This window comes from Pituophis catenifer, unplaced genomic scaffold (genome assembly GCF_029215685.1).
Source record: "Pituophis catenifer annectens isolate HBS135680 unplaced genomic scaffold, rPitCat1.0.hap2 SCAF_5, whole genome shotgun sequence".
NCBI classification, from domain to species: domain Eukaryota; kingdom Metazoa; phylum Chordata; class Lepidosauria; order Squamata; family Colubridae; genus Pituophis; species Pituophis catenifer.
In genome coordinates this window covers 48,127,500-48,154,500 of record NW_027256885.1, presented here as the reverse complement: position 1 = coordinate 48,154,500, position 27,001 = coordinate 48,127,500, and the positions used below count along the sequence as shown (strand labels likewise).

Sequence of the window (27,001 nt, the reverse complement as noted above, 5' to 3'; positions counted from 1 at the left end):
GGCCACACAGGCATCCTGTCCAAATCCTCAGCCACCCTTAGGTTCTAGGATGTAACCAGAGATTCGGCAGGATCGTGCAGCAAAGTCCCCACTTCTCTCTGGAACCCATAAGGGTCTATCAGTCACTGGGGGCAGACCAGTCTAATGGGCCCGGCCTCCCTGTGGAAGGGGGGAGGCATAAGAGAATCTTGAGGACACCAGGGCATCATCTGACCATAACAGTGGGGATAACAACTGATCCCCCACCAGATCATGTTGCCATTACACTGACATGAACATCATATCCAATGTGTATCGGGCCAGAGATTATCTGGAATAGGCCCATGACAGCCATGAACTCCCAGGCTGCTTCCGAGGCCAAATCAGATTGAAGTCCCCCTGGACCATAAGCCTGGGGAGCTCCATTGTCAACCCTTAGATGGTCTCCTTATATACTACTCTTCTGACATTCCAGGAGAAAATGTGGTTTTCTAATTTTGTATGTACAAATGAGCTGACAGCATGACACAATAATGTCAGACTGAAGAGATTACAATTCCATCTTTAAAAACTATCCTGATTAGCCTATTGTCACTCTAATTACTAATTACTTCTTTGTTTGGCAGCTAATTATTTTGGCAAGTGGTGGACCCCAGGCTCTAGTAAACATAATGAGGACTTATACTTATGAGAAATTATTGTGGACCACAAGTAGAGTGCTGAAAGTGCTATCAGTCTGCTCTAGTAACAAACCAGCAATTGTTGAAGCTGGTAAGTGCTTCATTTTTCATGGAATCAAGGACTGCTTCTGTTTTGCATTCAGGCCAAAAATACTTAAATTTCCTTTGAGGTGGGGGGGGGAGGTAATAAAATGAACATCTATATAAGATATTCTAAACTGGATGGAATACATCAATAACAAGAGGTATTATTTTTGACAAAAGTGTTGAAAGCTAGGTAAACCAAAAACTATTGATGGCAAAAGTGGAAATGTTAGTAAGGGCTGTTAAAATGTTTATAATAGGTTTCTGGTGTTACTATTGCAGTTTTTGTTTTTAACATTTTTAGCAATTTTGATCTACCCCAAACACTTGGGCTTTTGGATAGATTAGGTCCCATAATACATCACTCTATATCGTAACTACTGTGTACCATGGTCCCATTAATGGCCTTGGCACTTTGTCAAACATGGAATGTGTTACAGTTAGAAGTACATATCTTACGTTGAGGATTTACTGCATGTATACATAGGGAATTGTGAATCAAATTAGATCTGAGACTTAGAATTGTACATGATTCCCTGTGTATTGTATAGCTGGTATACTTTAGTTTCATTATAGCTACTTGAAACCAGTCTACAGGGATAAAAATAACTGTCCTTGCAGTTATAAGCACATTGTTTTCTCCATAATGAGAAGCTGAGATAAAGATAAATGAAAGTAAATTCTAACTGATCTTTAGGTGGAATGCAAGCTTTGGGACTCCATCTTACCGATCCGAGCCAACGTCTTGTTCAGAATTGTCTCTGGACTCTAAGAAATCTCTCAGATGCTGCAACTAAGCAGGTAAGGAGAGAGAACTTGAAAAATTATTAATATTCCACTAATAACTGGTCTGTTAGAAAATTATTTTTATTATATTGAGTTGATACTGATACTGTTACCCTGGCATTGCTCAAAACTGAAATTAGGATTTTTTTAAAAAAATCATTTGAAATAGTGGATAGGTCATAGGGCAGGGGTGTCAAACTCGATTTCATTGAGGGCCACATCAGGCTTGTTGACCTCGGGGAGCCGGGTGGGTGTGGCCAGCTCAACGTTGCGTCGGGCTGAGGGGATCCATTGTTTCCAGCAGAGGAAGGCGAGACCAGGGCGAGCACCAAACCCTTGTGCACCAGAGGAGCCTTGCCATCCCTCTCAGGTTACGTGGAGGACTCCCAGAAAGTGCAATATGCCTGGAGCCCTGGGCAGTGGAGGCCAAGTGCCCAGCCCAGCCTAGCCTTCCCCAAGGACCACCCAGCTGCGCTTACCTGCTCCTCGAGGCCGCTGCTGCTGTGCTTGCTCTCCTTGGCCAGGTTGCTCATGGTGTGTGCGGGAGGGCAAAGTGTGTGGGTCAGAGGGAGGCCCACTCCCTCTCCATGTGAGGAGAGCCGGCTTTGTAACCAAAGCATCATCAGCGGTAGTATGGGAGACCACCAGGAGAGGTCAGGAAGAGGGGACAAGGGGATGGCGAAAGGGCAGCAGGGCTGCTGATGGCCAAGTGCTAAGGCAGGACTTTTCCTCAGACCCTCCCTCCCTCTCATTAAAATTTCCTTCCTTCCTTCCCTCTTCCTTCTTTCTTCTTCCTTCCCCTTTCCTGTTGTGGTCCGCCGGCGGCCAGCAGAGCTGGCAGCAGAGTCGGACAGTGAGGAGGTTGGGGAGGAACTTGGGCCAGTCCTGGGGGCTGGGGAAAGCTCGGACGAGGGCTCTGCATCGGAGGCAGAGAGGGAGCTTGACAGCAGCGAGGCAGAGGAACAGCTGGAGCCTGTTCCCAGTGTGCACATGCACAGAGCTGCCAGAAGACGAGAACAACTCAGAAAGCAGTGTTGACTTGGGAGTAAAGCCACACCTTGGAGGTGATTGGCCCCTCCCATAGGAAACAAAAGAGCGAACAGGGAGTGGGCTTTTGCAGGAAACAATTTTTTTTTTTTTTAATTTGATTTATATGCCGCCCTTCTCCGAAGACTCAGGGCGGCTTACAATGTGCTCAGCAATAGCCTTCATCCTTTTGTATATATTTATACAAAGTCAGCTTATTGCCCCCACAACTGGGTCCTCATTTCACCTACCTTAGAAAGGATGGAAGGCTGAGTCAACCTTGAGCCTTGGCGAGATTCGAACCCTGCAGTAATTGCAGGCAGCTGGTCTTAATAAGCTTAATAACGGTGCCTTAAACCCCTGTACTACCAAGGCTCTTGTTCATTCCATGACTTTGAGAGACTCTGTGCCAAGTTTTGCCTTTTGCCTCATTTGGAAACAAGTTACGTGGCAGCTTGCCAAGCGAGATAAGGTGTGTGATAACTATTCCTTTGAAAAACTGTTTGGACAAACCTTGCTGACTGTGAATGAAAGTAATTCAGTTGTGTAAATAAAAGAGGTTTTGCTGGGCATCAAGACTCTGCTTCCTGGTGTTTAAGGGAGCCTAGGTCAGAACATTTCCTTCTTTTTCCTTCCTTGCTCTCTTCCCCTCTTGTTTCTGTCTTTCCTCTTTCCCTTTCTCCTTTCCTGTCCCCCCTTGATGCTCAAATGCAAAAGGGGAAACATTTCTCGATGCCTCCTTGCTCTGATCAAATGCTGATCAAATGCTGTGATCACTTTTGCTAGTAGCTTGTGGCCGGAATGGGACTTTTAGTCTCTGACTTTTCATTCTCCTTGGGCGATTCTCCCCCCACTTATCTACTCAGCTGGCACGCCTCCAGTCATTTGCCGTGGGGAATGGGCCACCAGCCTCTTCGTCCCACACCCTTCGACAGGGCCCATTCGCAGAAAGAGGGTTCGTCCTGGGTGTTCCGCCCTCTGTGACAGTTAGCCTCGAACCAATTGGCTAGAGGGGGCGTAATAGAAATTCAGCCAAAGGAGAGAGTGTAAAAGAATTTGCCAAAATGCCTGCCTTCCTTCCTTCCTCCCTCTCTCTCGCTCCCACCCAATACAGGGAGGAACAGTTGGTTTACTCAGAAGTAAGTCTCACTAAATTCAATGCTAGGATTTAAATCCAGCGAAAGGAGAGAGGTGTAAAAGAATTTATTTTATTCCCCCTTTCCCCCCCCCCCCCCAAATAGCCTGGACTCCAGAAGAGGAACCAACTGCTCTCTGGAGTGTGATCGAGTGAAATGGCCTTTTATCTCTGTACCTGCCTTCCTTTCCTTTTTCACAGAGACACACACACACACAAAACCTTCGCTAAGCTCCACCCCTCTAGAGGAGCCTCAAACATGGCTAGTTGCCATGTTATGCTGTTACGGTGGGTAGAGGGAGGGAGGGAGAGAAGGAAAGGAAGGAAGGAAGGAAGGAAGGAAGGAAAGAAAGAAAGAAAGAAAGAAAGAAAGAAAGAAAGAAAGAAAGAAAGAAAGAAAGAAAGAAAGAAAGAAAGAAAGAAAGAAAGAGATTCTCTTCTATTGGACCCTTCCAGAATTGGTTAACTAACTGGTTGAAGGGAGGGAGGGAGGAAGGAAGGCTTTTAGCCCACTCAGTAACAGTGTCCCTGTATTGGTTGGGGGGGAGGAGAGAGAGAGAGAGGGAGGGAGGAAGGAAGGAAGGAAGGCATTTTGGCAAATTCTTTTACACCTCTCTCCTTTGGCTGGATTTCTATTACACCCCCTCTAGCCAATTGGTTCAGGGCTAACTGTCACAGAGGGCGGAACACCCAGGGTGAACCCTCTTTCTGCGAATGGGCCGTGTCGAAGGGTGTGGGACGAAGAGGCTGGTGGCCCATTCCCCACGGCAAATGACTGGAGGCGTGCCAGCTGAGGAGATAAGTGGGGGAGAATCGCCCAAGGAGAATGAAAAGTCAGAGACTAAAAGTCCTAGACCCCTTGTGGCCACTTAAAAGACTGAGAACAAACCAGGCTCAGTTTATCCTGTGCTTGCATTTAGTGGGGATGTCCACAGACAACAGTACAGCTGTGGCTGTACTGTGATAGTTGATCAGAGCTCCTCTGTTTTTTTTATGTGCAACAGCTTTAGCATTTAGTAAGTTAATTGCTTTTCTAGTAATACATAATCCTTAAAAGGGCTCTCCTGTAGGGACCCAGTCTAATTCAGACTGGAAATATAGCAAAGGAAAATATTTTTCATGCTGTGTGCTCAATGTACTGTGGGCTGCACATCCCCCCAACCTGCCGCCAGTGTCTGTCCTTCCTGAAAAAACCTACCTTGTTGATAGAGCCCATAAGTGAGGGTGTCTTAACCAAAATCCCCAATGCAATACAAATGGATCTGGGGTGAGGTGGATATGGTATTCCAGGGTTACTATTTCTCACAGAAAGCCTGATGTTAAATGCACCTCTTCTTACAGGAAGGCATGGAAGGTCTTCTAGGAACACTTGTGCAGCTTTTGGTATCAGATGATATCAATGTTGTGACCTGTGCTGCTGGCATCCTTTCTAATCTTACTTGCAATAATTACAAGAATAAAATGATGGTGTGCCAAGTTGGTGGAATTGAGGCTCTTGTGCGCACAGTTCTCCGTGCTGGTGACAGGGAAGACATCACTGAGCCAGCTATCTGTGCCCTCCGCCACCTCACCAGTCGGCATCAAGAAGCTGAAATGGCCCAAAATGCAGTGCGTCTTCATTATGGTCTACCAGTGGTGGTTAAACTCTTGCATCCACCATCCCACTGGCCTCTTATAAAGGTGAGGTGATTAGGTAACCACATTACCACTATAGTCTTGGGTTTGAGATAGAGAGGATGAAGTGAGCAAAATCTAGCTGACCTCTAAGAAATCTATTACAAGGATGCAATGAATTAAAATTATTTTCAAAGGCTTGAGTTGTAAAGCTAAATTCCAGAATATTTTGCAGCATGTCATTACCTTTTCTAATTATGTTCCATACATTTGCAGGCTACTGTTGGCTTGATCCGCAATCTTGCTCTCTGTCCAGCAAATCATGCTCCATTGCGTGAACAAGGTGCAATACCAAGACTAGTGCAACTGCTAGTTAGAGCACATCAAGATACCCAACGACGTACTTCGATGGGTGGTACACAGCAGCAATTTGTGGTATGTAGTTCTTTATGCCGAATGGCATTAATTATTGTTGCAGGGATTCAAGTTAGAATGAAAACGAAATGAAATGTTTCACTTAAAACACTAAATCAAGTTAAAGTGCAAATCTAATTCCTGGCTGTTGTAGCAAATACAGGTGGTCCTTGTTTAACAACCACTTGTTCAACAACTGTTTGACTGAGTGATACTTAACCATGTCACAGCATCCCGTAGTCACGTTAGTGCCATTTGTGACCTTTGCTGCCTTCCTACAAGCAAAGTCATTAGGGAAGCCAGCAGGAGCTCACAAATGGTGACCATGTGGTGTCCTTGCTTAATGAACCACTGATTTCCTTAACAGCAACCAGAAGTCCCAGAATTTCTGTCACTCAGTGGTGCAGTCATGTGACATTGCTCTTTATGACTGCATTGCTTAGTGATGGAAATTGCAGTCCCAATTACTGTTGTTAAGTGAGGGCTACTGTAATGGCACTTTTATAAACAGTATAAGATCTAAGGTCTTGAGGTTTACCACCCATCACTCCCATGTACTATGTAAGATTCTTAAAAATCTTTGGGTTAGGATAAACTTAGATAACATCCCTAATATAATTGACATCTCAGTATGGGGGGTGTTATATGTATGTGGGATACATTTGTATCTATTTGTGATAGGCAGAGATGACTGGGACTCTCACATAGAATAATATTTTGCTATTTGGTAGTTTTACAGAGTTTTGCAGACTTGATACAATAACTGCCAAAATTCATAATGGCCTTTTGCACAATTGGTGGGTATGGAGTTAGTGTCTGAAGATGTCCTCTGGCATGATCTTCATGCTACAATAAAATGTGTGTAGTCATCAATAAAATATTGTTGGTATGGTAGCCAGAAAAAAAAAAACTCTTAAGAACATGGTTGTCAAAACTGCATTCTTTTTCAGTGGTTGAAATACAATCTTAGATTTGATATCTCATTGTTCAAATGCAGAATAACAGAGTTGGAAGGGACCTTGGAGGTCTTCTAGTCCAACACCCTGCTGACTCTTCAGCTATTTACATAGGTCTCCAGTTCAGCTTTAAAAAGAGCCGGTAGTATTCCTGAGAATTAGAACAATTATTACAAATTAGAATGGTAGAAGTTGCAGCTGGTTCTCCTTTTCAGACTTTGATCCCATGTAATTAAAACTAATAGTTTACTTGCTACAATAAAGTATTGGTAAGCTGAATGTCTATGGAGATTCTCAGTCATCCAGGTCATGGTTGTCCCAAAAGTGGTTTTTCAAAAGGCAACTGGGCTTTCCTTGAAGATACAGAGATTTCTTCAGCTCTGACCAAATGGTGGCGGATGGAAGGATTTATATTCCTTGCAGTCATCTGCTCATTAGCATTCTTTCTGAGAGTCATTGAGGCCACTGGAAGGTGTATCTGTGCCCTCAGGGTCACCTGAATAATGCAAATGGGTGTGGAGCCTTCTTGGAACTGCTGAAAGGATTGTATTGTACACAGGAGATAGGTGGCATCATATCTCTCCCCTCTGTTGAGAGAGGGCTGCTCAATCTTAATGTAGATGGCCTCTTTGACCCCTCTTTCAAACCAGCAGTCCTCTGTCCAGAATGTGGACTTTGTTGTCTTCAAAAGAGTGGCCTTTGTTTTTCAAATGCAGATGGACTGCTGAATCTTGTCCTGAAGGGTTTGCTCTCCTATGTTGTGCTGTGCGTTTATGAAATGGTTATTTTGTTTCTCCAATGTACTGCTCTGTACATGTCTCACTGCATTGTACTTTGTTGAAGCACCTTCTGATTTGATGACGGCATTCAGCATTTTGGGGTAGGAGCCTTATCAATATGGCATATCTTGCCTTGGGAATCTTTGCCCACTCTACCTTGTGAAAATGCTCCAAATCTGTCAGATTGCAAAGGCATCTCCTGTGCACAGCCCTCTTCAGGTCTCCTCATAGATTTTCAATTGGACTTAGGTCCGGGCTCTGGCTGGGCCATTCCAAAACTTAGATCATCTTCTGGTGAAGCCATTCTTTTGATTTGGAGGTATGCTTTGGGTCCTTGTCATGTTGGAAGATGAAATGAAAGAGCCTTGGTAGTACAGTAGACTAAAGCACTGTTATTAACATCTGCTGCTTGCAATTACTGCAAGTTCAAATCTCACCAGGCTCAAGGTTGACTCAGCCTTCCATCCTTTCAAAGGTAGGTAAAATGAGGACCCAGATTGTGGGGGCAATAAGCTGACTTTGTATAAATATACAAAAGTATGAAGGCTATTGCTTAACACATTGTAAGCCGCCCTGAGTCTCCGGAGAAGGGCGGCATATAAATTAAAGCAAAAAAAAAAAAAAAATCCTCTTCATCTTCAACATTTTAGCAGAGGCCTGAAGGTTTTGTGTCAACATTGACTGATATTTGGAACTGTTCATAAGTCCCTCCACCTTGACTAAAGCCCCAGTTCCAGCTGAAGAAAAGCAGCCCCAAAGCATAATTCTGCCACCACGCTTCACTGTGTGTATGGTGTACTTTTGGTGATGTGCAGTGTTGCTTTTGCACCAAACACTTCTTGGAATTATGGCCAAAAAGTTCCACCTTGGTTTCATCAGACCATAACCCATTTTCCCCACATGCTTTTGTCATAGTTGATGTAAGCGTTTGGAAAATGTAGCTGGCCTTGGATGTTTTTCTTTGTAAGAAAAGGCTTTTGTCTTGCCCATCCTACCCCACAGTCCAGGCGTATGAATTGTACAGCTTATATGTTATATTAAAGGTGGAAAGAGAAAGAATTCTGAAGTGATTTATCTTGGTCTGATTTTTTTACATCTCAAAAACCTGGCATTTTAATGGGTGTGTAGACTTTTTATATCCACTGTATTAGAACTTGCAGAACATAATAGGACCACTTAAAAATCTTCCACAAATTGGGCTGATTTTTCCTGTTAAAGGTTTTTAAGAGGAAAAATCAGACCCTTAAGTTTCTGTAAAGTCAAAGACATCCATTTTGTCCTTTAACAAGCCAACAACCCCACCCCCATGGAAAATAGGAATTCTAAAGTATAGGCCAGGGGTGTCAAACTCACGGAAGGTGTCCCCTTCGCTAAACCAGGCATGGGTGTGGCTAGCATGTGACGCATCCTGCCCGTGGGCTGGAAGTTTGACAGCCCTGGTATAGGCCTTTCCCATTGCTGTTACTGTTGTTAGGTGCATCCCTTGCAGCTTCCAGATAAGGTAGAAAAAAGTGACTAACCAGACAAAAGAGGTAACCCTTTTCTTTGTAAGTTAGAAAACTTATCTGATAATTACATTGTGTGAGGGCAGCTAAGTAAATGCAAATGTTTATCTGGTGAGGAAGAATGTTAATATTGTGAATTGATCAGGCATTCTTGCCTACAAATATTAAGTCATTTATTTATTCATTAAATTTGTTTGCTGCCCATCTCGCTGCAAGGCGACTCTTATATTTTCTGTACAGGAGGGTGTCCGTATGGAGGAAATAGTTGAGGGCTGCACAGGAGCCCTTCATATCCTGGCTAGAGATGTCCACAATCGGATTGTAATTAGGGGTCTAAATACTATTCCACTGTTTGTGCAGGTAAGTGAAGTATTTTGACAAATGCTTAAATTATTTGTGATCTAATGAAAATATGCTACATGTTTTTTTAAAACCTGATCTGAGTTCAGAGTTTGGTATCCAATACAAAATTGCTGTTCCTTGTAAAACAGCTTGAAAATTTTCTTGAAATCTCCAGAGGAAATAGGTTCTCAGTAGTTTCCTAAGGAAGATGGGTTTTACATTATTTTCTCTCAATGGCATCTATAAACATTGTATAGTTGTAATATTCAGTGCAGAGGTATCTATCACAACTTTGATGCCTGATAATAGCCAGAGTCCCAGTTACTAACTGTGTTTTAAAAACATCCCAGAATGTGCTGTTCTTTCCCTTCCTACTGCTAGCTGCTATATTCCCCTATTGAGAACATCCAGAGAGTAGCTGCAGGTGTACTATGTGAACTGGCTCAAGACAAAGAAGCAGCTGAGGCAGTTGAAGCAGAGGGAGCTACCGCACCATTAACTGAACTACTTCATTCTAGAAATGAGGGTGTGGGTAAGTGAAATGGGGGGGGGAGGGAGAGATTGGCCTTGCTTTGAGTTTAAGTTCCTCTGCTAAAATTATTTCCTTCTTGGATAGCAACGTATGCAGCTGCAGTATTGTTTAGAATGTCTGAAGATAAACCACAAGATTATAAGAAACGGCTGTCAGTGGAATTGACCAGTTCTCTCTTCAGGACTGAACCAATGGCTTGGAATGAGGTGGGGTTTAGACTACTAAATCATCTCCATCTAAGTTTCTTCCTATCCCTACATACAAATCACTTATGTATAAAATATGGTTTTGAAATTGTGGACCTGCAAACTAACTTATAACACTGGGAGACACATTTTGCAATTAACTTCCCAGCTCAGATGCCATTTTGCATATACCTTACAGAGTGCTGATTTGGGACTTGACATTGGTGCCCAAGGAGAACCTCTTAGTTATCGGCCAGATGGTATGTATCAATTACACTCCTCATGAAAATCATTACATTTTATTAATTTGACTTACTCAAAACATTAAATGTGAGCTAGCTGCCCCCATTATAATAGACTTAGTTATTTCCACTGTTTGGTAGAACAATGATATATGATGTGCTGACTTGCAACAGTAGTTCCCGTTGCAGTTAAGTGCAATGTCACATTACTGCAACTTGTGACATCCTGCTGGGTTCCCCATTGACTTTGCTTGTGGAAAGTTGATAGTGAAGGTCACAAATGGTGATCATATGACTGCAGAATGCTGAAGCCTTCATAATTGCATGCTGGTTGCCAAGCACCTGAGTCCTGATCATGTGATTGTGGGGATGCTGCATCGTCTGCAACTGCAAGGACTTTCCGTAAGTCTCCTCCTTCAGCAGCATCATAACATTGAACACTCACTGCACAGGTTGCAAAGCAAGGACTGCCCTTACAACATATGTTGAAGCCTTAGTGAGTACTTCATCAAAGCAATACTGATTAACTGCTTGTGTTCTAACATGTGAAGAGTACATAATATAAGGTTACCTTTATATAAGCATATTTTTAGATATGTTGGTTGCAAAAAAAGTGAACAAGCCATAAGCCTTTATGGTTGCATATTTAAAAGTCTGTGTTTAAGGTTTATTCACTGTGATAGTATATGTGTTCTAGGTTTTCAGCAGTATACAGACTAATGGCTTGGCTGAAATGTGCTAATGCTTCCGATAGTAGTATGCTTTATCCATGTAAATCTGGGCTAGAAAATTACTTCAGTGTGGCAAGATTATGAATGTCACACTCTGATATCTGGAACTTCTGTCACATCTAACATATTAACATGCTTTTCCCTCCTCCTCCTCTTTGTCACCCTTAACTTTCTTAGATCCTGGCTACCGTTCTTTTCACTCTGGAGGATATAGGCAGGATGCCTTGGGTATGGACCCAATGATGGAACATGAAATGGGTGTCCATCACCCTGGTGCTGACTACCCAGTTGATGGGCTACCAGATCTAGGACATGCCCAGGACCTTATGGATGGGCTCCCTCCAGGTGACAGTAATCAGTTGGCCTGGTTCGATACTGACCTGTAAATCTTCCTTTCTGGTAAGAAGCTCTACCTACCATCTGAGAACTTGGCTGGCAGGGAGACAAGTGCTTTGGCTTGGTCCACATTGGTCAGAAATGGGAATATCAGACTTGTGATATGATTTGTAAATGTGATTAACATGAGTGTGTTATGCTGCAAGCTTGGTACAGTTCTTAACATGAATAGCCATAATCATTGTCCTTTTTTTTCCCTTTTACACAGCTGTATTGTCTGACCTTGCATTGTGATTGGCCTGTAGAGTTGCTGAGAGTGCTCAAGGGGTGGGCTGGTATCTCAGAAAGTGCCTGACGCACTAACCAAGCTGAGTTTCCTATGGGAACAACTGAAGTAAACTTTTTGTTCTGGTCCTTTTGGCCAAGGAGTAATGAATGGATTTGAGGAGTGACTCATGGAATAGAAGAATGCACGAGAATGAATCACAAGATGGAATTTATCAAACTCTAGCCTTGCTTGTTTAAAACTTTTTAATTTTTAAATAACTAATGGTACTGACCTTGCTTGCTTTCAGAGTAGTTTTCTCTTTTGCAGTAATTGTAGCCTATTTAAGTCTGTGTTTAAGTTATAGTGAACATGCTACAGCAATTTCTAATTTTTAAGGATTGAGTAATGGTGTAGAACACTACTTCATAATCACTCTGATTATATTTGGAAAAGTGTAACATTGTGTATCCCTTTTGTATAAAAAAGACAAATAGAAATGGTCTAATTAGTTTCCTTTTTAATATGCTTAAAATAAGCAGGTGGATCTATTTAATGTTTTTGATCAAAAACTTTATCTGGAGATGCCTGGATAGAGGACAGTAAAAAATACCTGTTGTATGGAACCTTATATTGGACAGTTTACTAGTTGCCTTTTATCCAAAATTATTGTAGCCTGCTGTGATACAGGTGCTTCATGAAAACAGTGATACAGATGGTTCAGAATTAAAGTAAACTATTAATTCATTTTGTTGTGTGAAAAAGTTATTTCATGTGGTGAAGTGCAAATTAATCTCTTGTGCCCTAATATTGTGATATCATAACTTGTTTCAGAGCCTGGCTACCCCCTCAGAATGGTTTGAACTGCTACGTTGAAGCTGGGGTTCAAAAAAAATAGTAGAAAAGTAGAAATGGCACCAGCTGGTGGTTTCTTACCTTGTCCCCCCACCAATCACTATATATTTCAAGAATCTGGGTCCCATCATGATTGTAACAACTTCTGAAAAACACATGAAGGCATTCTGTTACTAATTTGATACTAAGTTTTTAACAGCCAGTGTCACACCTAGCCACTTTCTGAGTCCCACAAAGTATTTTATACCACCTTTCATAGTGATAACAGATGCCATGACTTTTAAAGACATAACTGGCACTTTGAACTGGATGCAGGAGTCTACTGGTAAGCAATGCAGCAATAACAAAACCAGTGTTACTCTAATCTGATAGTTACCCATGTCATAAATCTGGCTGCTGCATTTTGTACCAACTGTCAATCTCCAAATATGTAATACGGCAGTAGTCCAGTTAATTGGTGATCAAGGCATAACTTACATTGCCAGAACATCTTGCTCTGGTGAAATAGCTGAAGGCTTCCTTGGACATAGCTTCCACTTGTTGATTAAGGAGCTATCGTTAGAAGAGAACCCACAAGGCAGGAACTTTTTCAGAGAAGGCACATGAACCTATACCCATGATGGTGAACCTATGGCACGTCTGCCACAGGTGGCACGCGGAGCCGTCTCTGTGAGCACACAAGACGTCACCCAACTCAGGTCCACTGCGCATGTGTGAGTGCCTCCCGCCAGACAGCTGATTTTCGGGTCTCTGGCGTGGGGGCGGGGCGCATGCGGGAGGGGCGGGGCGCATAGGCGGGTCTCGCGCATTTGTGGGGGCGGGAGCAGTGGTGAAATCCACTAATCTTTGCTACCGGTTCGGGAACGGGAGTGTGCGGGAGCGTACGCGCCTCTTCTGTGTATGTGCAGATGGTAAAGGACGTAATGACGTCCTGGCGGGTGGGCGGAGCTTCCCGCCGCTGGCGCTACCAGTTCGGCCAGCTGGATAAAACCGGGGGGATTTCACCGCTGGGCGGGAGGGGGTCTTGCGCGCATGCGTGGGACAGGGCGGAGGGAGCAGTGCGCCCCACCCGCACCAAAACGGGCCGTGGTGGTGTGCGGCGTGCCCCCCCGCAGCCCATTTTTTGTTCCAGGAGGCTTCAGGGAGGCTTGCCAGGCCCCAAATGGGCCATCAGTCACACGCGCATGCATGGGGGGGCATGCACGGAACGTGGGGGGTCACATGCGCATGCATGTGCTACCCTTTGAACGGGGGGAACGGGCAGAGGTGGGAACGGAGTGCTTTTACAATTTCCTTTTCTTCCTTTCTAAATCTTGAATGGGATATTTGCCAACATCTCCCCCCTTTTTTGGGGGTGGGAATCAATACCGTAAATTATTCATTGTCATTATCGATTTGGATCTCTGGCCTGAAAAGGGTTCTTCCTTCTCTCGAAAAAAAAGCCAGAGGTGGAAGTCCCCTCCCCCTTCTCCCTCCCATTTCACTAAGGCTGTTCCTTCCTTCCCTCTCTAGCTGATTTGTTGGGCCCTAACTGTCCCAGGTGTCGAAAAACCTAGGACGAAACCTCCTTCTGTGTATGGGCTGCGGCAAAGCGCCTGGGAGGGAGTGGCCGGGGCTGTTGTGCTGGGCCAGCCAAGGAGAAAAGTTTGTGGCTAATAACCCAGAGGCAAAAACCTCTAGGTATTTAGCTTTCACAACAGTCAGACCTATTTGAGAGAGTGCCATTAGAACCATTTCATCAGCATATAGAAGGATATTAATGAATTTATCATGCATAGCATATGAGTGTGAAGCATACAGGAATCCTGGAATATCATTGACAAAGAGGTTAAAAAACATTGCAGCTAGGATAGAACCCTGTCTAGCACCATTATGGGTAGATACATTCTTAGAGTACCATTTACACCTATACAGACTTTAAAATGAGTGTTTGATTAGATGGCCTTAACCAAGAGTAGGAGTCTGGGTTCCATATTTAAGTTGGCCAATTTCTTCCCCAAAATGGTTTTATTTATAGAGTCAAAAGCCGCACTGAGAACTATAAAGGTGGTAAAGAGTTTCTTACCATTAGTTGTTTTGTTATGAGATGGTATAAAATAAAACAATTGTCTATTGTGGAGCACTCCAGTCTAAATCTAGCTTGTTCCTCCACTAAGAGATTTCTTTCCATTACCCAGTCTTCTATTTTGCTCTAAAGGTGTTTTGCATACACTTTAGCCACAATTCCGATAAGGCTGATTGGTCTACAGCAGGAGTGTCAAACTCAAGGCCTGCAGGCTGGCTGCCCTAGAAACAGCGAAGGACTTGACACCTCAGTCTGGCCCAGGCCGACTGGGTGCTGATCTGCAACCTGGTGGCAACCATCCGGCCCAGAATGTGGGCAGCCTTAGATCCGCGCCACCGCCTCGGCCCAGCCCCCTGGGCGTTAGCAAAGGAGATGGCAAGTGCACGCGAGGCCTGGCGTCCCTGGGGACTGCATGCTGAGCACTTCCCTTTCACCCAGGATGTTAAGTTGGGTGAGTGAAGAGACTGGAAACAGGCTTCAGACAACAGCTCTTTATTCAGCAACTATGTACAGTCCAGCAGCTTGCCTCTCTGACAACTTGCCCTTATATAGGGAGCTGTCAAGGAGTTCAACCAATCACGTTTGAGTATTCTTCCTGCTCAAACAACGGACCAGAAGGAAAACATTCAGTCTGTCAGTATCTAACACCCCCCCCCCCCTTAGTTGGAGCAATCCACTCTGCATACGTAGTCACGCAGGTTGGCGGGGCATTTACAGGTCCTTTCAGGCCTGCGCAGCTCAGTTGGTGTGGCGGCAGCGGCCTGAGAGGTTGTGCCTGCTGCTGCCTCCTGGTCCACCCATGGAAGGTCCTGGAACTTTCCGGGTGGGGCCTTGGATTCTACTGGAACCGGTTCGCAGCAGGAACATCGCTGGATTCCCGGTTCTTCAGGTGCGTACTCCAGCTCCATCGGGCTTGAGTCTGCCAAGGAGTGGGTAGAGTTTAGCTCTTTTTGGTCTGGGTCTAGGGCCGTGATGGAGAACCTATGGCACATGTGCCACAGGTGGCACGTGGAGCCATATCAGTGGGCACGCAAGCATTGCCCTAGCTCAGCTCCAGCGCGCACATCTGATTTTCAGGCCTTCCGGGCCCACCGGAAGTTGGCAAATGGGCCATTTCGGGCCTCCAGAAGCTTTCTTGGAGCCTGGGGAGGGCGAAAAATGGGCCTACCGGGCCCACTGTGCCATCGCCTGCCAAAAGCGAGGGTCACGGGGGGTCGCGTGTGCATGCGCGGGGGGCAAGGCACATTGAATTATGGGTATGGGCACACGTGCACACAACCCCCCCACGCTCCCCCCACTTTTGGCACGCGATGGCAAAAAGGTTAGCCATCATTGGTCTAGGGTTTCAGTACTTTGGCTGAGGTGGCTACGTAGTTGGTCTATGTCCATTGATGCCCGTTGTCTAGTCTTAACTATATATGACCGGGGCCCGGTTATTTTCTCTATCTTGCCTGGTAGCCATAGGGTTCCTTCGGCAAAGTTTTTGGTGTGTACCAGGTCCCCGATGCTAAAGGACCTGGTGCTGTTTTTTGTATCTTTGATTGTTTTGGGGGCATAGTTTGGGTGAACCCGGTCTAAAACAGATCTGAGCCGGCGGCCCATTAGTAGCTCGGCCGGGCTTCTTCCTGTTGCCACACTCGGGGTAATGTGTTGGTACAGGAGGAATTTGTCAACCCTGACTTGCCAATCCCCCGGTGCCAACCTGCCCAAAGATTCCTTGGCAGACCTTACCATCCTTTCACCTTGACCATTAATGGCCGTATGGAAAGACGCCGTGAGGGCATGGCATATCCCCTGCTCTGCCAGGAACCCCTCAAATTGGGTGACCGTGAACTGTGGCCCATTGTCCTATACGAGGACATTGGGCAAGCCGTGCGTTGCAAAAAGTTTTCTTAGCACTTTTATTACTGCGTCCGCAGTGGTTGTGCCCATTAGTATGACCTCCAGCCACTTGGAGTATGCATCCACAACCACTAGGAATGTTTGGCCATGGAATGGGCCAGCGAAATCGATGTGGATCCTAGACCAGGGGGTTCTTGGTCATTCCCACTCCTGTAAGGGGGCCCTTGGGGATGCCGGTTGTGACTCTTGGCACGGTGTGCACCTAGCAACCCAACCTTGTATTTCCTGGTCCATGTTAGACCACCACACATAGCTTCTGGCTAAGGCTTTCATCCGGACAGTTCCTGGATGACCCTTGTGGAGTGCCCTTAGAATAGGTGCCCGTAAGCTTGGGGGTATGATAATCCGGTCCCCCCACAACAAACAACCCCCTTGAGCAGACATTTCATGCTGTTTAGTCACAAATGGCTTAAACTCTGCCCCAACTGGGCCTTTCGGCCATCCCCTAAACACCCAGTTCAAAAGAGCCTTGAATGTGGTGTCTTTAGCCGAATGCTTCGCCACTTTGGCAGAAGTCACAAGTCTGGAATCTAGGCAGTCAATGAGGAGTACGGGAATGCCCGGGGTCGGGTTGTCCAGCAGGTCGGGCAGGGGTCACCTGCTGAGGGCATCAGCATGACCCACAGTCTTTCCGGGTCTGTGGAGGAGCTTGTACCTGTAGGCAGACAGGAATATGGTCCATCTCATGAAACGGGGAGACAAAGCAGTCAGTGTGGGGCGGTCACCCACCAATAATCCTAACAACACCTTATGGTTCGTCACCAATTCAAAATCCCTCCCAAACAAATACTTGTGGAACTGCTTGACCCCGGCTATCTCAGCCAGTGCTTCCCTGTCCAGCTGGCTATAGTTCTGCTCTGCACTGGACAGAGTCCGAGAATAGTAGGCAACCGGGGCCTCAGTTCCATTTGGGAGGCGGTGGCTGAGAACTGCCCCCACGCCAAAAGGGGAGGCGTCGCAAACCAATACTAGGGGCAGGGTGTCATTGGATCAAAAAACTGTCAGCCGAGAGCAGACATTTCACCGCCTTAAAAGCAGCAGCCTCCTTGTCCCCCCAGACCTAAGGGCTCTTTTTAGCCAGCAGTTTATGGAGAGGTTCTGCAACTGTTGCCTTATTCCTCAGGAAGACGCTGTAAAAGTTCAGCAGACCCAGAAAAGCTTGCGGTTCGGTTTGGTTTTTCGAGGTGGGTGCCTCCTGGATAACCCGTACTTTACTTTGGGTGGGGTGTATACCTTCCCCGTCTATCCGGTAGCCCAGGAATTCAACCTCGCAGACTCCGAGTTGGCATTTGCTGCTTTTAACCCGGAGCCCAGCAGCACAAAATTTAGTTAGCACTTCCCTTAGGTGGGAACAAAGTTGCTGTTCATTGCAGGCTGTTATTAGTACATCATCGAAGTACGGCACTACCCCGGGAATTTTTTGCAACAGCCTTTCCATTACACTCTGAAAAATTCCTGGGGCAACGCTAACTCCAAACTGTAAACGGTGACACTTGAACGCCCCCCTATGCGTTACAATGGTTTGGGCCTCCACCATAGCGCCATCTACAGGCAGTTGTTGGTACACCTGCACGAGGTCGAGTTTTGCAAATATACTTCCTGGTCCCAGGGAATGCAATAATTGTTGGACGATTGGCACTGGGTAGGCGCTCTACTGAAGTGCTTTGTTTAAGGTACACTTATAATCAGCGCAGATGCGCGCTATTCAAGTATGCCCTGACTGATTAGTTTGTCCAATTCTAGGTCAATCTTAGGTTTTAACGCGAGGGGAACCCTCTGGGGCTTCATGTGTATAGGTGTGATATTGGGGTTTAGGCTAAATGATATGGGGTGCCCACATACTTGCCAAGCTCCGGGCTAAAGACGTCCTGGAATTCTCGAATCAGGTCATCTGCACAAGTGCTGGTGATTTTGTTGATGCCAGTTACCCCCAGCCCGAGGAATAGTCTAACCCGAGCAGGGTTGGGAGGTCTCCGATGACGGTCAATGACAGGTCCTCGTGGAACTTGTTGAATTTGATGTTGAAGGTTCCGCAGCCTAACACAGGGATGTGATTCCCTTGGTAGTCACTGAGTTGTAGCTGTTGGCGATCCAGCTGATTTTTCTGGATTCTTGGGACTGCTTTCTTCAGGGCTTTCCAGGAGATGATGGTCACTGATGATCTCCATCTCACAGAGGGACCCCTCAATTTGTCACGTGTAATTTCTTCCAGCAGGGGGTGCTCGCTTGTCCGATTCTAGTCTGGTTGGTTTCAGGAGCCTCTGAGTTGGTGTTTGCGCACCTTGGTTTCCAACCATCACGTTTAAATGGTTTTGGGGCCTCGGTTAGGATGGCCTCTGGGGCGGCTTGGCGATTGGCAGGCAGGTTTGCACTGCATACTCTCGCTAAGTGCCCTTTCCGGTTACATTGCCAGCAGATGGCATCTCGGTAGCAGCAGGAAACTCTTGGGAGCTGACCCCCGCAGCTGGCACATGGTTGCCGTTTGATTTCTAGCTCTGTTGCCCTCTGAGGCCATGCCACGGAACTAAGGCTAACTGCAGTCTGGCCAGGATGGCCGCCATCAGGTTGCAGATCAGGGCCACGGCCACATCAGTGCCTCCATGCCCTGCTTGCTGGCCTTTCACCGGGACTGCCCTGCCCCTGCGTGGGAAAGCCACGCTGCCAATCTCTCCCCCTCTCGTCCTTGAGTGCAGAGGAAGGTAGGAGATGGGAAGGAGATGGAATGGGACCTTTAGGCCATGGTGCTTCTGCCTGCCAGGTGCGATGGATGATAGGCGATCGCAAGGGCTGTGGGGGGGACATGGAAGGCGAGTGGTGGTGTGCGGCTTCTGGCATTGCAGGGGGGGAGGCGGAAGCAGAACTGCCCTTTCGGCATCAGGCGTAGAGTCAGTCCAGGCATGGAGGCAATGGAGGGGAGGGTGGACAAAAAGGGGAAGCCGCTGCTCCACAGTTTTTTTTTTAAGCTGCTAGAGGCTCCGGACAGAGGCTTCTAATTTTGACCCCTCCTCCCTATTGTTGCCTCTGTGCCTGATGGGCCTCTGTGTGGCTCTCAGCTCAACTCTCCCAGACCCACACACGTGTTTGTATGTGTGCGCGTGCGGGGGAACCCCCCCCCCCTTGCAGCCCCGCACTGTGACATTGGGGAAGAAAAGAACGGGTGAGATAAGAGAAGCTGGGATGGGAGCTTTTGCAGCCTTCCCTGGAGCTGGGGGCAGGAGCTCGGGGGACAGGGCGCGATGCAATTGGTGGCAGGTGGGGGGGATGTGCAGTCCACAGTACCTTTAGCAGTACCAGTCCACAGTACATTTTTTAAAAAAAAAAAATTTTTAAGAACAAAAACAAACATAAAAACATTATCATTCCAGACAGTTACAGACAGAGTATCGGTCGGTGACATTTTTTTGTGCTCCTCCTCTCTTCAATTTATCATTAAACATGCTAGCTTATTTCCAAAAATTTCAACATCCATTTATATCATAATTATCATAATTATCTCCAATTCTTATTCTCTATCCATTGATAAAATAAATCCCATATCAAATAATATTGTCTATCTTCCTGCTCTCTTATTTCAAATGTCAGTTTACTCATTTCAGCACACTCCATCATTTTCTTAATTTCTTCATCATTAGGTAATTTTTCTCCTTTCCAGTTTTTAGCAAATACAATTCTGGCTGCTGTCAAAAGATTCACAATTAAGTATTGCAATTCTTTGTTATATGTCTCCGATATGATCCCTAATAAAAATATCTCTGGTTTAAAGTCAATAAGTCTCTTCATCATTTTTTCTAACCATGTGTGTATCTTAGTCCAATATCTCCTTGCTTCGGCGCATGACCACCACATGTGGTAATCAGATCCTGGGGTCTGATGACATTTCCAACACTTCTCCGATTTATTCTGGAACATTCTGGCTATCCTCGTCAGGGGTAGGTGCCACCTGTAAAACATCTTATACAAATTCTCCTTATATGCTGTAGACATTGTCATTTTGTAATTATGTGACCACAATTTTTGCCATTTCTCTAAATCAATACCATAACCAAAATTCTTCCCCCGTGCTATCATTGATTCTTTAACTTGTTCTTCTTCCAATTTTACCTCTAATAAGTAGCCATATAGCTTTTTAATTACATGATCATCAGAACCCATTAAAATCTTATCTAAGTTAGTCAAACCATTATAAAAACCTTCTTGTTTGAGATCTTCTCGGTATCTAGAAAGTATTTGCATATATGAAAACCAATCCATCTTATATCCCTGATCTTCTATATCTTGCTTTAATTTAAGTTCACCCTTTTCATCCAATAATTCCTTATATCTTATAATTTGTTCCCCTTTAAATGTCACTGGATATGAGAAAGCTTCAATTGTAGATATCCAGACCGGAATCTTCAAATAGTGATGTTTTTTAATCTTCTCCCAGTTCAGCCATAAGGCTTCACGTATTTTGTGTCTTCTAAAATACCCCTGTATTTTAGTTCCTTTATACCACAAAAAGGCATGCCATCCCAACAACAAATCATGTCCCTCCAAGTTTAATAATCTGGTATTTTTTAATAATATCCATTTTTTGATCCACATTAAACTAGCTGCTTGATAATAAAGTTCAAAGTTAGGCAAGCCAAAACCACCCCTCATTTTAGCATCTTGTAACAACTTAATTTTTATTCTTGCCTTTTTCCCTTGCCAAATATATTTCAGTATCATTTTATTCAATTCTGTAAAAAATTCCTTATCCAGCTTTATCGGAATTGTCTGGAATAGATACAAGATTCTAGGCAAAATGTTCATCTTAATAGTTGCAATTCTACCAATCAAAGATAATTGCAAGTTTCCCCATTTTTCCAAATCTTGTCCTATTTGTCGCTTAACCTTATTATAATTATTTTCCTTAAGAGAACTACACCTCGCTGTCAGTTGTATCCCCAAATATTTTACCTTGTTCGTGACCTGGTTCTTTGAAATCTCCATCAGTTCTTCTTTTTGCTTTTTCAACATATTTTTAGTCATTATCTTTGTCTTATCTTTAGTAATTTTCAAACCAGCTACTTTCCCAAACTCTCCAATGCTTTCTAACAATTTATTTATTGACATGAATGGTTCTTTAATAATAAAGACCAGGTCATCTGCAAAGGCTTGCAGCTTATATTCTTCTTTCTGAATTTTCATACCTTTTATTTCTTTTTCTTCTCTTATATTTCTATTTAAGACTTCCAGTGTCAATATAAACAATAATGGGGACAATGGACATTCTTGTCTAGTGCCTTTTTCTATTTCAATAAAGTCAGTCAATTCTCCATTTATTATTACCTTGGCCTTTTGTTTAGCGTATATAGCTTCAATTGCCTGGCAGAATTTCTTACCAAAGCCCATCTCTTCCATTTGTAACATCATAAATCGCCAATTCACATTATCAAAGGCTTTTTGTGCATTTAAGAATATCAAAGCCATCTGCTTTTCAGAATGTGCTTCATAATATTCTAAAGTATCCAAAATTATTCTTATATTATCTCTAATTTGTCTTTTTGGCAAAAATCCATTTTGATCAGGATGAATAAAGTTATTCAAATATCTCTTAAGTCTTTCTGCCAATATTGTAGCAAAGATTTTATAATCTGCGTTTAGCAGGGATATAAGCCTATAGTTTTTAATTAGTTGTGGGTCTGTCTCTTCTTTATGAATCAATGTGATGTAAGCCTCAGTCCATGTTTGGGGTATTTCCTTTTTTATCATTACTTCATTCATAACCTCCAGTAGTGGGATCGATAAAGATACTTGTAATGTCCTATAATATTCAACTGGCAGTCCATCTGGTCCTGGTCCCTTTCCATTCTTCTGTTTCTTTTTTTTTAAAAAAAAACAAAGTTTTTTTTATTTTATAAACAAACAAACAAACAATACATAATCAATCATTCAATATATCTTCTGAATACATCTTTTAAATCTTCTTTTTGCTCCTCCAATATTTATCATATCTTAATATTGTAAACAAACAAACAAATAATACATAATCAAGTACCAAGAGCCTTGGTACTACAGTGGTTTAAAGCACCCTGTTATTAACACAGCTGCCTGCAATTTACTGCTGGTTCGAATCTCTCCAAGGCTCAAGGTTGACTCAGCCTTCCATCCTTTCTAAGGTAGGTTAAATGAGGACCCAGTTTGTGGGGGCAATAAGCTGACTTTGTATAAATATACAAAAGTATGAAGGCTATTGCTTAACGCACTGTAAGCCGCCCTGAGTCTCCGGAGAAGGGCGGCATATAAATCAAATTAAAAAAAAAAAAAATCTGTCAGCGTCTCAGCACTGACATAGAAAAGGGAGGATGAAGCCTGAACTTTTGCCTGCTAAATCCCTTTGAAGATTCGGTCTCCTCAGAGATGAGGAGGGGGGAAACATTCCTGTGAACTGACGAAAAAGGAATCAGGAGAGTGACTTGGAAGATAGCCAATGAGAAGCAGAGAATTAGGGATCGGAAAGGGAGGGATTGGGGGGCAAAGGTCAGTATTGACCGCGAAGAGTCAGGATCAGGTTGCTGTGCTCGAATAAAGAGAAAATTTCCTTGAAGATTGGCAGTTTGGAAGTTCATTTATTTTGAGATAGCATTGAAACCTGACACAATCATTCAATATATCTTCTGAATACATCTTTTAAATTTTCTTTTTACTCCTCCAATATTTATCATATCTTAATATTGTCATTCCCTTTATTATAACATTTCCCCCATTTTTCTTACTTCTCTATTAATACCTTAACTTATCTTTTAATTATATTAAAAATTAGACAACCATTTTATCCCCACACAACCTTCAACCCCCCCTCCCCACCCCCACCCCCGACTTCACAGAGCAAAAACAGGGTATAGCATTAAACTAAACATAAGCTAAAATATGCTAACTGGCTACAAGATTCAAAACTCCCTCACCCTCTTTAACTCCTCTTTTAAAAATTGTTCATCAGCCTCCCCTTTTAAAATTCTAATTTAAACATTTTAAAACTTTCTTTAAAGCATATCTCTTTAAAAAAAAGAAAAAAAGAAAAAATTATTTTGCATCCATTCAATTTTAAATTAACCATTTTAGTACTTCATTAAGTTCTTTTTTTTCTTTCTTTTTTTTTCTTCTCTCAAAAAAATACTTCAATAGAATATTCTTCAGAATATAACCTTAAAGATACTATTAATCCATTGAGTTTAATTATTTCTAACTCTTAAATTCATTCTTCAAAATATCCATTTCAAAACTTTCAGAAAACTATCCATTCACTTTAAAGTTAACCATTTTAATACCACAGTCATTTTTTAAAAAAGCTATCCATTTTTAGTTAAACATTTTTACTTAAACTTAAAAAAAAAATAAAAAAATTGACTCAATAGACTTTTCAAATTTATTATTAAAATCCTCCCCAAAAGAAATTAATCTTAAATTCTCCCTTTCTTTCTATATTTTTTCCAATCCTTCATCTTCAATAATACTTTCTCCTTCAGCATTGCTCCTCCCCCTGCTTTTATTTTTGAAAATTTTTGAATGTAGATTTGAGACTGATGCATCTTTGAAGATCGCTCTCTCCTAAAAGTTATCTCCTTCATTTTGAAACCTCCATTTTGACTCTTCCTGCTTATATAATCAGTCACTTCCTCTCTTAAAAGTTGATTCTGTCTGTAAAACCAAGAATTGTCACGATAAAGTTTATCAGTCTGCAGGAAAGAGTCTATTTACTGCTTTTCAATTAACTGCATAGAAGCCTCTGCCAAAACCTCTGTTTTCAATGTGGTAACTTCCATTGTGTCCCTGACAGTCTCTTTTCCCTGCTCCAAAGACAAGTTAGTTTGATTTCCTTCCTCTTTTCCAGCCAGCAAATCATTTTTGTTCTCCAGATTATAATTTTGAATAGTCCTTTCAATTGATTCCAGTATAGCAGAAGTATAGAAATTTAAAAGTTCTTGTAAAACCTCTACAGTCACAACTTGTGAATTTGCTGGCTCATATAGTAATGATCCTCCATCCTTGATGTCAGCCATATTTCAATTCCCAGTTTAAGTTTGTTCAGCTATCAGGTCAATAAATCCAATAATTTTCCACTCAATTTAGAAGTATAAAGTAGTTAAGGTCAATACCATAGTCTTTTTCATTTCACTAGCACTTTAAATCTTTTTCTTGCCACGTAATCCAGTAGCTTTTACAATGTTGCAGCTTTAACGATCACTTTCACTTGTAAGTTTCATTTTAAACGCCCTTAAGCGCCATCTTTTTTCCTTTTTCTTTTAAATGGAGTTAAAGTTTAATACTTGCATTTTCTGTTCTCCTGATTTGCTCTGCCAGCATCCAGGTTCGAATTTTCTCATAGTCCTTAAAATTGTGCTGCTGGTGTGGTCGCGACCCCTTGTTCTGCTTAAAGCAGAATCGTCCCAGATCTGGAGCACTGAAGGGCTTTCAGGGAGCTCTCACCCTGCAAACCCCAGGCTTAAAAAAAAAGCCTGGGGGTCTAGGGGAGCTCTACCCAGACCCTTCTGCTCTTCTCTCCCCCTTTTTCCCTGGGGGAGAGTTTCGAGCCACTAGAACAGCTGATTTTCGCTGTTCTAGCGGCAAATGGAATCGCGGGGCTGGAGCTCCTAAAGGAGCGTCCATTCGGGGAACGCGGAGCCACCGGAAGTCCCCATTCTTCTGTTTCTTAATTGGCTCAGTTAGTTCCATCATCGTTATATTTCCATCCAACATCTCCTCAACATCCTTGGGAATCTGTGGTAGTTTTGCTTTTTGTAAATATCTTGCCACTTTATCCTCCTCTATTGTATCTTTCTTATACAATTGTGTATAATATTCTTGTATTATTTCCCCCATCTCTTTATTTCCAAATCTGCTTTGTCCTTGATGGTCAGTTAGTTGTATTATTTTCCTTGATTCTCTTTCTTTTTTCAGTTTATATTCTAGCCATCTGCCTGGTTTGTTTGCATTTTCAAAGTAATTCTGTTTGGCAGTTCTTATTTTTTGAGCTAATTCTTCCTTCTCCAGTAGATCCATTTTATGCTTTGTAATATCCATTTTAATTTTTACATCTTTCTTATATGGATCTTTCTGGAGTTCCTTTTCAAATCTTTTATAATCATCTGTCAATATTTTAAGAGTTTGTCTTTTCTTCATATTTCTTTTCCTTGTATAGTCTATAATTAGTCCTCTGGCAAAGGCCTTCATTGTATCCCAATGATTTTGTATCGATGTTTCTTTCTTATTTTCCTTGAAGAAAAAATCCAGTTCTCGTTGCATTTTCTGTGTAAAATCTTTCTCTTTTAGTATTGTGTTATTTAATGTCCATCTAGATCTACCTTTTCGCCCTTTCCAAATAGCAATCACCGGGTTGTGATCCGCCCATAAATTGGTGTCTATTTTCACTTGTTCAATATTCAAAGTCAATTCCATTGTTGTCCATATCATATCTAGTCTGGACCAAGATGAATGTCTATCAGAGTAGAAAGTATATTGTCTGTTTTTCCCATTTCTCTCCCTCCAGATGTCTTTCAAGTTTATTTCCTCTATCATTTTAAAAAAGGTTCTCAGCAATACCTTTCTACTATGTCTTGTTATTTTGTGTGTTTTGTAGTCTAGTTTCTCATCCACAATTCCATTAAAGTCTCCCATCATACAGACATTCTCATACTCCATTTCAATTATTTTATTATGCAGTTTTCTATAAAAGTCACTTTGATTGTTATTAGGAGTGTAGATTGCTACTAAAAGTATTTTTTTATTATTATCAATTATTTCCACCATCAAAATTCTACCTTCTGGGTCAACGTATTTCTGCTCTGCCATTAATACATTTCTAATATATAGAGCAACTCCTCTTTTTTTACTTTGTGCCAATGATAAAAAAGTTTTGCCAAGTTTTGGTTGAATCAATAGTTGTTCATGTTGTTTTTTAATATGCACTTCCTGCAAACAAATTATGTCAAATTTTAATTTTTCTAACTTGTGAAATACTATTCTTCTTTTATTGGCCGAGTTAAGTCCATTTACATTAATTGAAATTAATTTCCTTTCTTCCATATTCATACTTTATAAATAGGTTTTGTTGCTCTAGTCGATCTAGCTTCACGTTGTTCCTTATGTTCCACAACTCCGCCAACCGCTCCTTCTGTTGTTTCCAACATTATCAATTCTTCCTCAGTAAACTTTATTGGAACTACTGTTGTTTGAGTTTCAACTTGCATATCTACTTCTTTCTCTTTAAGGACTTCCTCATAGAAAGCTCTTGCTTTATCAATTGTATTTAATCTGTATCTTTGGAATTGCCATGTTGGGCCTACTCCTTCTGGAAACAGCCATCTATAGTTGATCCCCTTTTGCAGCAGAACTTTGGTCAGAAATTGATATCCTCCTCTTAACTCTCTGACTTTTCTTGGAATTTGTCTCAAAACTGTCACTTCTTTCCCTTTATATTTCAAGGCCTTATCACGGACAGCCTGAAGAATTTGTGCCTTGATTGATTTCTTAGTAAATCTTATATGTACTTCTCTTGGGAGCTTATTACACATTGCATATCCAGTGTGAACTCGATAAATTTCATCAACTCCTTCCATCATTTTCT

General features: G+C 42.8%; 1 protein-coding gene across 7 annotated transcripts in view; it reads left to right on the top strand.

The window, feature by feature from the left end:
* LOC139317547 (catenin beta-1) overlaps positions 1-12,303 on the top strand; it is a 75,317-nt gene extending 63,014 nt beyond the window's left edge. For 6 of the 7 annotated variants that reach the window (XM_070944638.1, XM_070944640.1, XM_070944633.1 and 3 more), the window contains 10 exons: positions 606-750; positions 1,441-1,544; positions 5,032-5,370; positions 5,581-5,739; positions 9,175-9,318; positions 9,682-9,832; positions 9,917-10,038; positions 10,217-10,277; positions 11,168-11,389; positions 11,595-12,303. In XM_070944638.1, the coding sequence (XP_070800739.1) occupies positions 606-750; positions 1,441-1,544; positions 5,032-5,370; positions 5,581-5,739; positions 9,175-9,318; positions 9,682-9,832; positions 9,917-10,038; positions 10,217-10,277; positions 11,168-11,376 (1,434 nt within the window). In that variant the 3' untranslated portion in view covers positions 11,377-11,389; positions 11,595-12,303. The remainder of the gene's footprint in view (positions 1-605; positions 751-1,440; positions 1,545-5,031; positions 5,371-5,580; positions 5,740-9,174; positions 9,319-9,681; positions 9,833-9,916; positions 10,039-10,216; positions 10,278-11,167; positions 11,390-11,594) is intronic. The other variant, XM_070944639.1, reaches the window with a different exon arrangement.
* The last annotated feature ends 14,698 nt before the right edge of the window (positions 12,304-27,001 follow it).